The sequence below is a fragment of the Aplidium turbinatum genome, chromosome 12 (assembly GCF_918807975.1).
Source record: "Aplidium turbinatum chromosome 12, kaAplTurb1.1, whole genome shotgun sequence".
NCBI lineage: Eukaryota > Metazoa > Chordata > Ascidiacea > Aplousobranchia > Polyclinidae > Aplidium > Aplidium turbinatum.
In genome coordinates, this window is record NC_137483.1 from 2,857,601 (window position 1) to 2,870,093 (window position 12,493).

Genomic DNA, 12,493 nt, shown 5'->3' on the forward strand with positions numbered 1-12,493 from the left:
AAAATAGTAGGCTAAAATAACAATGAAAAACGCCTGGGAGACCATTTTAGACAGAGCACAACCCTCAGAACAGAGATAGGAAATTCTTGAAAGGAAGTTTTTACTTTATCAGTAAATAAAAAAGAGAACGTTCAAGTGGATATGCAAAAGGTGCACAGTGGTCAAATTCATAAATTCAATTGGAAAACACAGACAAAAACCAGACAGAAAAAACAGCGGCGAAATTTGTCTTGGAAACTGTACAAATTAGCAGCGTTTCACTTGCATTTTTATAAAAGAAGTTCTATTTCGTCCAGCAGGTTGGGGGAAAATTTATTTGACGGTGTCTAGCAACAACGTATTAACTACATAATAGGCAGTTGAACAGAGGTGTTCAATGGATTGAATCTGGATCCTGCAGGATCATTGTAAATTGTCCAGATCAAGACCCAACCTTGAATTTTGTGAAAAAGCAGGATCAGGTCAGGACCGAATTCAAAAGTTTGTGCAGTAGACCAATAGGGCGTGTTGATTTTTTCAATTGCCAAATCTCAACAATGACTGGTGCTAAAAAGTTGTGGCTTGGTGTAAAACTTCTAAAAATACCCTTTTAAACGAAAAATAAAGCAGTTTAGCTCGGTAAAAAGCTTATCGAAATCTTGCTTCTTCAAGTTTTCCTCCTGCTGATAGGAATTAGTAAGTTTTCTTTTCCAATTGTGACGTAACACAGAATTTTGCTGCAACAACTGTATCTACATCAATGCTAACCTTACTGCGTAATAACGATGCATTATTTGCATCTGTTGGGGGCTGGTTGTAGCAAAAATAAAAGTAGTTAGCAAGCGTTATGACGTTTTGTGAGAGTTTTACTATTATAAGCGTGTGAGAAGTTTTACTATTGTTGGCAAGGTAAGTTTATCTTTGCAATTAAGACTTACAGGTTTGCGGTAGTGTTACTGTTACAATAAACTTTGAAGTGGTGAGGATGAAACACCATTTTCTTAGCTTTAATTAAACAATGCATAATCCAAAAAGTGTCATGTCCTTTTATGAATTTTTTGTAGGACGTGAATTACTTCGAGTTAAGTTAAAACTACTTTCAGGAGTAGATTTATGTTGGATTGAGTGTTATATACAGCTGAGTTTACCGAAGAGAACGAAGACATTTTGCTGCTTCTTAAAGTTTTCGAGTTCAAAGATTTCTGTTACTGTTTGAATGGCTTCCAAGAGGACGAGGCTTAGTGCATTCACACATATGAGTAACTTCATTGGTACAAGCAGGGAGTTGTTGCCGTCAGAGCTTCCAACTCTTCGAGATGTTTTGCGATTTGATTTACTGGTAAGAGAACAAAGTTGCGAAGATGTCAGAAATTATCCGACAGCTGCTCTTGCTAAAGATATTTACCCACAAGTTATAGAAAAATGGCAACGAGCAAACAGGTTATTTGAAAGTCCTGTGCTAAATTCGCAAGCTACTGTCCTCAGAAAAATTCGAGAGAGCTGGGAGCAGGCAAAAAACATTTCTCTTGGGAGAGGAAAACTGATGATCAAAGAAGAGTTTACCGCAAAACTTGACAAACTCTTCGACATTCTTAACTGCAAATGTAAAATTGTTAGCTGTTTTGAATTTGGTTGCCCAAAAGATGGTGGATGTAAACAAGAAACTCATGTTATTTGTATTTGCCCTAACCAAATGAAGATCCCTCTGATAGAACTAACATTCATCAAAGGTCAGAGGGAAAAGACTGGTTCAATTGGACCACATCAGATTGCATTACCAGATCTGCCAGAGCATAAGAGGCAAGTTAAAAGGCAGAAAAGGGAAGAAGATGAGAAAAGAAGGATAGATAAATACAGGCAAAACTGTCAGTCAGATGTTTCGTTTACTTTCTCAGATGATGAAAGTGACAGTGCTTAAACTCAAGATGAGGAAGTCACAGTTCAAATGCCAAGTACATCGGCATCTTCCGCTTATAGCAACAAGCAGTTCTACAACACGTTAGAGATACGTAATGTTGCCATGCAAAGTATCAGATATGGTGTTGGCCTACGTGCCGCAGCTGCCATCTCCACCGCTGCCTTAATAGATGTTGGTTTGATCAGTGAAGAAGACAAGAGTCTTGTAATTGATCATAGTAAAGTCAAGAGGGCCCAAGAAAAAGTTATGAAGTTTCTAGATCAAGAGTTTGATGATCGTTGTAGCAGGGGTGAAATTGACTGTATTTTCTTTGATGGTCGTCAAGATATGACTAAAGTTATGCTGAAAGCAGATAATTCCGATCGTCAGTTTCCCAGCGTCATTAAAGAAGAGCATTATTGTGTATGTAGTGAGCCAGGTGGAAGATATTTGTACCATTTCACTCCTGAGAAAAGCTTACAGAAAAAACCAGCAGAAGTTATTGCAGACAATCTCGTTGATTTTATTAAGAAGAAGGGTATTGATAACAATCTGCAAGCCATTGGAGGTGATTCAACGAACGCTAATACTGGTTGGGGGGGTGGTTGCATGCACTGGGTAGAGGTGAAACTTGGTCGTAAGCTGGTCTGGTTGGTTTGTTCTCTACACACTAATGAGCTACCCTTACGTCACTTGATCACAAAACTGGATGGGAAGACATTGTCTCATAACAAGTGGACAGGCAAGATTGGAAAAATGCTAGACACTGCTACTGAACTTGAAGTGGATCCTTCATTTACCAAAATCTCCATTGGTGAGCCTCTTATTTCACTGCATGACGATGTCATAAGGGATCTCTCTACTGATCAAATGTATGGATATAGGATCGCAAAGGCCATAAGGACAGGGCAACTTCCCACAAATCTTGCACTTCTTGAAATATGTCCGGTGAACCATTCCAGGTGGCTGACAACAGCAAACAGACTGTGTCGCATATGGGTTTCAAAACATGGTTTAAAAGGTGAAACCCTCAACAACTTAAGACTAATAGTGGAATACGTTGTTGGAGTTTACTTTCCGTGCTGGTTCAACATCAAGATAAAGCACACCTGGACAGAAGGTCCTCGTCATATCATGTTTCAGCTGCAACTGCTAAGGCTGCAGAAGGAAGTTGTGGTGGACGCTGTCATGCCATCAATCAAGCGTTCAGCATGGTACGCATTTAGTGAAATGGTAATTCAAACACTCTTGTGCTCAAAAGATATTGAAGAGAGGAAAGTTGGAGTACAAAAGATTGCTGACATTAGGGGTAGAGATGGCTGTACATTGGGTGATCTTTCCGTTCGTCCCAGAAAGACACCTTCAATCAACCCCGATGCTTCTTCTCTGTTGGAGTTAATAGACTGGTCTGTGGGGGTGTATGAACCACCTTTGACCTGCAAATTAACAACAGCTGAAGTAAGGCAGTTTATTGATGAGCCCATGCAAGTTCCAAATTGGCCCTGCCATACCCAGTCAATAGAAAGGTGTGTGAAGCAAGTCACAGAGGCAGCAGCCAAAGTGTATACTCACGAGAAACGTGAAGGCTATATCAGAGGGCAAGAGACAAGTCGGCGGCTGATGTCAAAGAACGAGTCAAAGCAAGACTTGATGAAACTTGTTGTGTAAATGTTTTAATTGCTACAAACAAATTTAATGTTCTCTTCAGTTTCTTAGCATCTTTCATGCTTGTAGTAATTTCCGATGTGTTATCCACAGGTATATACACTATACAATAAATAATGTTTCCGAAGTGCCAACATATTTATCTGTCATTGCAAATTCTAGAACAAATTAAATTGAAGTTAGACAAATGTTAATCCTTGACCAGCTTAACAGAATAACTACCGTATAATCTCTGTAATGCTGCACAAATTACAGATAGAATTCAGAATGCCTACAACCTATGGTGGCCTCACATTATACAATAAGAACAACAATGGACAAAATCTTGTAGGTCCTAAGCAAGAACAATGTTTATAAAACTCTGGAAATTGCCTGAATAAGATTGTTTCATGTTAAGAAATGAAAGTGTTGTTTTAATGCCTATTATTGTGAAAAACCAATGCTTTTTCCCATAGCAATTGTTGATATTTTTTGAAACGCAGATTTACCAAGCTAAACGTTTTGCAAATGCGAAAATATTAGCAGATTCGTGTTTTTCAGATCCAAACACATATTTTTAGACCCCGTCATTGGAGAAATTTTCAAAAAATTTTTTTTTTTCCCAAATCAACACGCCCTAGTAGACCAATGACTCAAAACAGCAAATGAAACTCTTCACGATTGTATCGGTTTTTATTGTTTGTATTACATGAAATAACCTTCAGTGGTGTACCTTAGTTTTAAATTAAAGTTTTCCACAATTTTTTGGGCTGCGAATTATCACTTGTGATTTTTTTTACGACCCCAATCATATTTCGAAAGTTCAATCAATCACTGGTTTATTTTTTTCTCAAATTATCACGACAAATACACTGGTACATTACATAGAAGTGAGAGAGGAAAGAAGCGAAAGACCTTATGAGGTCACCAAGTCAGTTTCCACCCCGGCGGCAGTACCGTATTTTATCAAAACGAAAAACAAACAACACTGAAGTCCATTCGAACACGAATTGCCCCTTCGGTTTACAAATTAAAAAAAAATCTTCTGTCGCGGTACTCCCCTCCATGGAACCCAAATAATAATGTGTTTTGTGCATCACTGAGGAGACAAGCTCGTAGTAGCACGTGATTGGTCCTCTTTTCCACAGGTAGCCACTTTAACAAGTCGAAATTCTGCCACTGAAATTGATTAGAATGAAACCGCCAACCAATCACAAGCTACGGTTTAAGTGACGTAAAAAATGGCGAAAAGAAGATCATAGAAAGCAAATTAAGTGATGGATTTTTTGTCAGCTGGTTGGCTTAGGGGTTAGGGTTAAGGCTAGAAAGTAGTCATTTCATTGACGCGGGTTCGATTCCCACTACTGCTATTGCTCTTTTTCTTCTGTAATTACCAAATAAAGTTCAAAACAAGCATTAACTCTCTGGATGAGTGCGAGAAGGATCACAATTGGACGGTAGCCTCTTATAACATGTTCTGATTGGTTGGCGGTTGCATTCTAATCAATTTCAGTGGCAGAATTTCGACTTGTTAAAGTGGCTACCTTTTCCACAGTTCTGGAATGTGACGTTAGATTTAGTGAGAGCGCAGTGTTTGTTTCTTCGTTATGAGAGATGCGCTCCTCTCTTGTAAGAAGCCATTTTTATTTCTGAAACTTGAAAAAGAAAGTTAGTTCGTTTTGGACGTCTGCTTAACGGTCGTTTATTACAGTCAAGCACTGGATATATGTTTAAATGCATAATCGATTTATTTCGGATCTTGTATCAAAGTAATGGTTATATATTGGAGATACAACCCTCAACCTTTGGATGTACAGTAACGTGGAATAAACTACTGGACGCAGTGAACAGTGAATACGGTAATAAGTAGGCTACGCAGTTATTGTTATACAGTTACACGGTCGCGTCGCCGAAGCGACTTCCATCACAGTTGTTTCGTAGACCGTGTGACGCTTAGCAAAAGGCTAAGCTGGTGACCCCAACCCATCCATAAGCGGAAAGGCGACACTTCTTATTGGCAATTATTTTTGACAATGCACACAGTCTTCTGTTCTGTGCAATGCATAATATATTGAATTTTTGTTGTTGTATCGTCACTAACCACATGTGCAGGCTACTATTTTGTCGTCAGTCGTCACCGACCAGTGACCACCAGTGTGTTATGCACAACACGGACGTTATAACGTCTGCGTTTTCTCGCTTTTATCTTTTTTTAGATCTCTGCTATGTTAGGCATATTATTGTATTTCTTTGTGATGGTCAGAAATAAAAACAAACTGAACTGACAGTCTGACAGACCATAGATTGGAAAACCTTGCTAAATCAACCTTGTGTAATTCAATTTAAACTTCAGAGTTGCCAGGTGTCCTAAAGTTGCAGAAATTGTGATACGAATTGACCTTAGATTGGATTGCATCTGTAAATTTTCAAAACACAACACACAACTTGCGTTAAATAATAAATTAATGCTAACGCTAAACTATTTTTCACTTACTGTATAACAAAGCCAAATCTAGTAGTTTTATGCACTTGTAGGTCACTTTATATTTCTTCATTGTGAAAAGTGTCGATTTGTTGCATTTGTTATGAAATATTCTTTCAGTGAATTTTTGCACTGACAATAGCCTACGTGTGTGTATCTGCAGCTATTGGTTAAGTTGCACTATGAGAAAAAAAATTTCGTAAATTTACTTTTCATCTGTATGTCATGAATGGTGATGAAAGAGAATCTTACAAAGAAAGACAAGATTTTGAATTTGAAAGTTTGCAATCAATTTTTGGAGATGAACTTGTGGATGTTCGCGATGGAGACCCATGGAAGGTTAACAGAATTTTTAAAGGGTTATTTTAAGCTAATTTAAGCAAATTTATTCATTATCGAAAAGCTTGTGTCACTGGACTTCGATTTAAAGTTTTATTTTTTTAATTTTAAAAAATCTACCAGACTTCATTTTAAAACAGATGCTGTACCATAATTGCTTTTTAGTCAACCAAACCTACCTAATTTCCAATCACTGGGCAAATCACTTTTGTTTGCAGTGTCAAACTCAACCTAAAGTTTTGTTGATTTTGGTTAAATAAAGAATGGTGTATATACAGTACACACTACACATATTATATATATTATATTCATATAAAAACAATAAAAACTATTATATTAATACTACAAAAAGTGCTCAATGCTAAGCAAAAAAGCAGAGCGACTTAAATATATATACAATTGAAATTAATTTTGGGTAAAAATAAACAGGAAAGCTGACCGAATAGTGCATATCCAAACCTATTTTATTTTAAAGGATAGCATCATGCAATATTTTCAATTTTAGGTATATCGACCGCCAGAGTTTATTTTGAAGCTTAAGCCTCAAAAGGGAATGAGTGGAAGAAAAGAAGTTTATACTCAGCTTGACTTAAAGGTTAAATTTCCCCCAACGTATCCAACTTGGTAAGGAATTTTGAATTGTAATATGTCTGAGCATTCTGAAAATTTTAATGTTTTCTACAGTAAGAACTTTGTTGCAATTGCTATTAAAGTTCCTAAAAGCTTCTAAAATTCTGAATCAACGCTTTCAGTGCAGACAGTGCCTAAAATTGTTTATTTTTTGATATGTTTTTTTTTAAAAGTTGCTAATTATCTTAAAATACAAGTAAAGTGCTCAAAACCAAATAAATTTGTGTTGTTTTGATTTGGTTTGCGGGTCATTCCAGCCCAACTCAACCAGTGCTTCCATGGGTACCGTCTCAGATTTTGCTCAAAATTGCACCAAATGTACTCCTATGAGAGCAATGAAAAATCCCCAAGTTTCAGATGAAAATTCCAAGCAGCTTAGATTTTACGGCCGTTTAAACTTTAAGGGCCTCATCCCTTTTTCGTAACAGTGGACCGCCGCGTTCATTTTCAATGGTTTTTGAAGGCACATGTCTTCATTTCTATGCATGCAATATGCCTGAAAATTGGTATATATTATGGGTATTTCTGGGCTACTCTTTCAGAATCTGCTGTCATAATTGGACTAGGATGTGTTGATAAAAAGTTACAGACAGGCATCTCAAAACTGGATTTTTGTTGGTCAAAATGTAAATTTTTCACATTTTGACTATCAGCTGTGAGTCCCCCTCTTGGCCAACATCACCAAATTTGTGTAATTTAGGCAATAAGCATTGTGTAGAAGCAATAGAAGCTAAATGTCTTGATACAAACATGAAATAATGGTTTTAAAGGCTACTGAAAATGGTCACCACTTAAAAAATACCCCTCGGGCCCCCTTTTCCGGGGGGATAGATAACCATGTAGATGGTACCCCAGAGTGATGAAACTTTCACCACTTAAAGATACATGTCTTGGCTATGCCTGATATAAATTAGAAGATCTCAACTCAACTCCTTCTTATATTACTCAGCTATTGAAAACAAGCAGTTTTCCTGTACTCGGCCTGTACATTTTTAGGGTCATTCCATATCAAAACAGCCAATATGAAGATATCTTGTATATAAAACCTCTCAGATTTTGCTGAAAAGTTGTCATACTATGCTTTAGGCTACCAAACGAAAGAATCCTAAGTTTTAGATCAATTTGAATTTCAGGCGCTATCCTCATTTTTGACTTGGGGAGGGGGGGGGCAGCAAATGGCAATTTCAGCCATTTTCAGAGCCCTATAACTTTTATTGTAATTGTGGTAGAAGACTAAAAATTGCTGTGCTAGTTCATTATAAACTATACTACACAATTAAATACTAGAAAACAACATCTCTTGATGCATAAGTGTTAGGTGGGTCATCAAAATCCTGCTTTTTTGCCTCGTTTAAGTGCTTTTTTCAATTTTCAAATGCTTGTGCTACCCAAACCAATCAAAATATTTCTCTAAAACCTAATTGTTTGTAATATTGGGAAACTTTTCTTCTGCCAACTTGAATTTGAGAGTTGTGGTGCCATTAACACTTTGCTCCTCAAAGGGAGGCCGGATTTGGCCCCCCCCTCATATTTCCTTTAATTATTTGAAGCACAGTAACGCCATGCACTTGGTTTTTCTTGACTTTTCCTAAAATTGCCAGGCGGATCTGATGATATTAAATTTGATGCTAAAAGTTGTGTAGTTTTCTTGTAAATTCAAGATTTTGGTGAATTTTTGCTATTTCTAGCTAAATTCCAGCAAAGCGTGAAATGGATTACATTGCGATGACAAGCCATAAGCTCATAATTGCTTCGTGCATCGATATGCGCGAGCAGAGAGAAGCATTCTCTTGCTTTCTTTTGTTTGGTTTGACCTCAATAATACAAAGCGCGTTATTTCTTATGCTACAAAGAAAAGCCAGTGATCGCAAAGCTGTTAATTAGAAACAATAATAGCAAACGTTTTTTGCGTTATCAGCTCTACAAAGAAGAATAGCAATCCACGATCAAAATAGTAGACTATGGAGGCCACAAACTATTCAAAACAGTTGTTTCAAGCAGATAATATTCATTGACGAATAAAAAACGTTACAATAAGAAATCTTCTCTTGGATAAAGACACGAAAACTTGGTTTCGAAATAAACGTTCTATGGAAATGCTCTCATTGACAAAACTTGCAATTGAGGAAATGTATCACTGCAAATGCTTTTGGGAGAAGCCGGAGAAATAGCGTTTTTGCAAACAGTAATTGTGAGATACTCAAAATTATGAGATAGGCTTCATTTACACGTAGCAGCTAACTCGATGGCGTCCCTTCACTGATTTATGTCGCCTACTTGTTGTTATGTCCTGTATTTTTGTTTCACAGTGCACTGTGTTTTGTTCCAAAGAGCGCAAAATAAAGATGATAATGCTTCATCTACATTACAAAATATTTTGTAATGTAGGCCTACAAACAAAATGTACAATGTACACAATGTACATTACAAAATATTTTGTACTGTAGACGAGGCATAAAGTTAGGCGTCACATAAGACAAACAACAAATCAGCTTTCTTCATCATTGATTCAACATCTGAATACGTTGCGCCAATGTATAAGAGGCCGGCTATTGTGAAGACCCGCCATTTAGGCTATAAACGATCCGATTATACCAAAAGTGGGACAAACTAGTGGATCAAAGAATGAATAAACAATGCTGAGAAAACTAAATCTAAGTGACGAACAATACCGATGTCTTCATTTATCTTGGAAAAATGCTGCCCAAACTTATCAACAAAAAATACCGTAAATAACGGCAAGGATCCCGAAAGCAGAATTTGCTCAACTTTGGCATGAATTTAGTCAGACATCTACAGTAATAATTCCACACATACAATAACGGGCTCTCAACTGCTGTAAGATAACACGATGGTTCTGGTTCTGGGCGATTTGTGTAACAGTTTAGGGGAAGACACTACTTGAAATGATGCACCACACAAAAGATTTTCAATGAAGACTGAGTCTAAAAACCGATGTGGATTGTGCTGCACAATGACTTCAAGTTCAGGACAGACAAGGCACAAAAATATCACGATAAAAATAAAGACCTTGTGGGAGATTTTCGAGAATCATAACACGATGCAAATACCAAAAACGCATGGTTTGCATGCTGCTCTAAGCTGGCCGGCAACCACAAAGGTAGACAATACAGGCAGTTTATAATTCGATAACAGCGCAATAAACATTATAAATACGTAAACCGACAATTTTCTTTTACAAACGTTTTACGTCTAATAGTAAATTTTCCCTCAACAATTTTTTGTGAAGCACTTGCAAACCACGGTTTTATAAAATAATTCATCATTATTATTTTTTACTTCTCGGATATTGTAAAACGTCATCAGCAAAATCACAAAAAAAATTTCATTACTTCAATGTAGTAGGCCTAAGAATTTCTTATAGAATTGTAGCCACGTTGTTTCAACAAAGAAGCCATTTTTTAGCAATATAGAGTTATAGAAAATAATTTGCAATCATGCAAATGGTTGGAAAGAATCTAGGAAGTCTTCTCACAATCTGGCACAAAATGATTATGTTTATTGTATCTCTGTAAAATGTTTTACGACAAACTTTGAAGCTTCGTTATAATCATTTTTATCTTTGAAGTCAAAAGTTATTTTTTTTTTTTTGGCCAGAAACATAATCACTGCCTTGCTGATGTTGTCGATATTACGCGTATTTTTAGTGCTTCAAACAATAAGGACCCAGTCAGCAATCCAGTCCTTTTACATTGATTCAACATTTGTAAACGTTAAATTTATGTAGATTTGCTGACTGTGGGTTATTTCACATTTCCTTTGTTTACGCACGTTCCTCAATTCGCTGTTGCATTATTTCGACGCTGGCGGCAATTCGCTGTTGCATTATTTCGAATTGATTGACACAATCTTCAATAAAAAGTGAGCTTCGAACTTAGCTTTGTTGATATAAATGCTGTATTTTTTGTGGATGTAATTTATGAGTCATGTTTATAAACACCCGTAAGCGAAATGACTTATGATGTGGCCTGCATGATATTTGTGATGCGACTTGACACAAATCCACAATTTCAAAAGCACCTAATTTGAACTTAGAAATTTCAGATAATTTCAACAACTTGTTCAACTGTCTTCTCTCTACTAAAAATATTCATACTACAAACTCAATTGTAGACCTAAATACACAAACGAAGATGTAAACAGCTATTCAAGCAGGCTAAGGTGTTACTTATGAGAAATTTGGTTCCATAAAACTAGAAGCTAGCCATGAGTTTGGGAATGCATTAGTTTAGGATAAAAATGTAAGACAACAAACGCAGTTTTGTTTTTTTTTCAAATTCGTGTAACAATGTTACTTTGATTGTAACTATTTTAGAATCAGTGAGTAGCTTACAATAAGATTTGCTCGCAAGTCGTAAATTCTAATCAATGCAATGATTCGGCACACCGCACACACACTTCGTGCGTTCGATCGAGCTCTTTGTTATTCAGAAGTTTGCATGAAATCGGATTAGCACGGTAATTAAATAGCGGCAAGTTAAATCAAAATTGTCGTTTTTGGGTACCTTTGCAAAAATTGAAATATCAAGTTTAACATATAAAATTTTAAAATAATGACTTTTCAAACTTATATACAAATGATTTGCTTTCACACCAGTGCAACTTCTGTTCAAATAGCATCAGCGGATAACACGTAACAGCTGATTGAATTTGATCCAAAAACGGCCCCCCCTTGAGCAGTTAACTTCCAAAAAAACGTTGAAAAGCAAAGGGTTAACAGAAATGTTATGGGGGTTTGAAAACCCTATCAAGCAGAAATGGCCCTTTTTACCCCTATGTTTAGAGCCCCAAATGACCACGTGGGTATTTTATGGTCATGCTGAAAGTTATACCAGACAAACACATACATTTATTCTTTCATTTCATGAAATAAAATCTTTGGTTATCAAACTCCTTCAATATAAATTTTATGTCTTTAAAATGTAACATTTTGGTAATTTTTGGCAAATAATCTCAAGTCCGTAATGTAGGTCAGAGAAAATTCAACAATAATTTATCATGAAGACAGTGAAAATAATTAGGTACTGTGCTTACTGATCATAAACATTGGAATGCTGACACTGTTTACCATTAATATATATATGTTCAAAATGATGCTTTTTTATCTAAATTTTATCTCTACATCATAGCTTATTGATAGCAGGTGGGTACTTTTTCATGGGTGAGAAGGGGTGAAAGCATCATTTTGAACATAATTTAATGGTAAACAATCTCAGCATTCCAATGTTTATGATCAGTAAGCATAGTACCTAATTATTTTCACTGTCTTCATGATAAATTATTGTTGAATTTTCTCTGAATTACATTACGGACTTCAGATTATTTGCCAAAACTTAACAAAATGTTACATTTTAAAGACATAAAATTTATATTGAACGAGTTTGATAATCAAAGATTTTATTTCATGAAATGAAAGAATAAATGTATGTGTTTGTCTGGTATAACTTTCAGTATGACTATAAAATGCCCATGTGGTCATTTGGGGCTCTAAACATAGGGGT

The 12,493-nt window shown here is 36.2% G+C and overlaps 1 protein-coding gene across 1 annotated transcript in view; it reads left to right on the forward strand.

The window, feature by feature from the left end:
• Positions 1-6,176: 6,176 nt before the first annotated feature.
• Positions 6,177-12,493, forward strand: part of LOC145781286 (eIF-2-alpha kinase GCN2-like) — a 33,460-nt gene continuing 27,143 nt past the window's right edge. The window contains exons 1-2 of the mRNA XM_082593061.1: positions 6,177-6,341; positions 6,847-6,965. Coding sequence (XP_082449187.1) covers positions 6,228-6,341; positions 6,847-6,965 — 233 coding nt within the window. The 5' untranslated portion in view covers positions 6,177-6,227. The remainder of the gene's footprint in view (positions 6,342-6,846; positions 6,966-12,493) is intronic.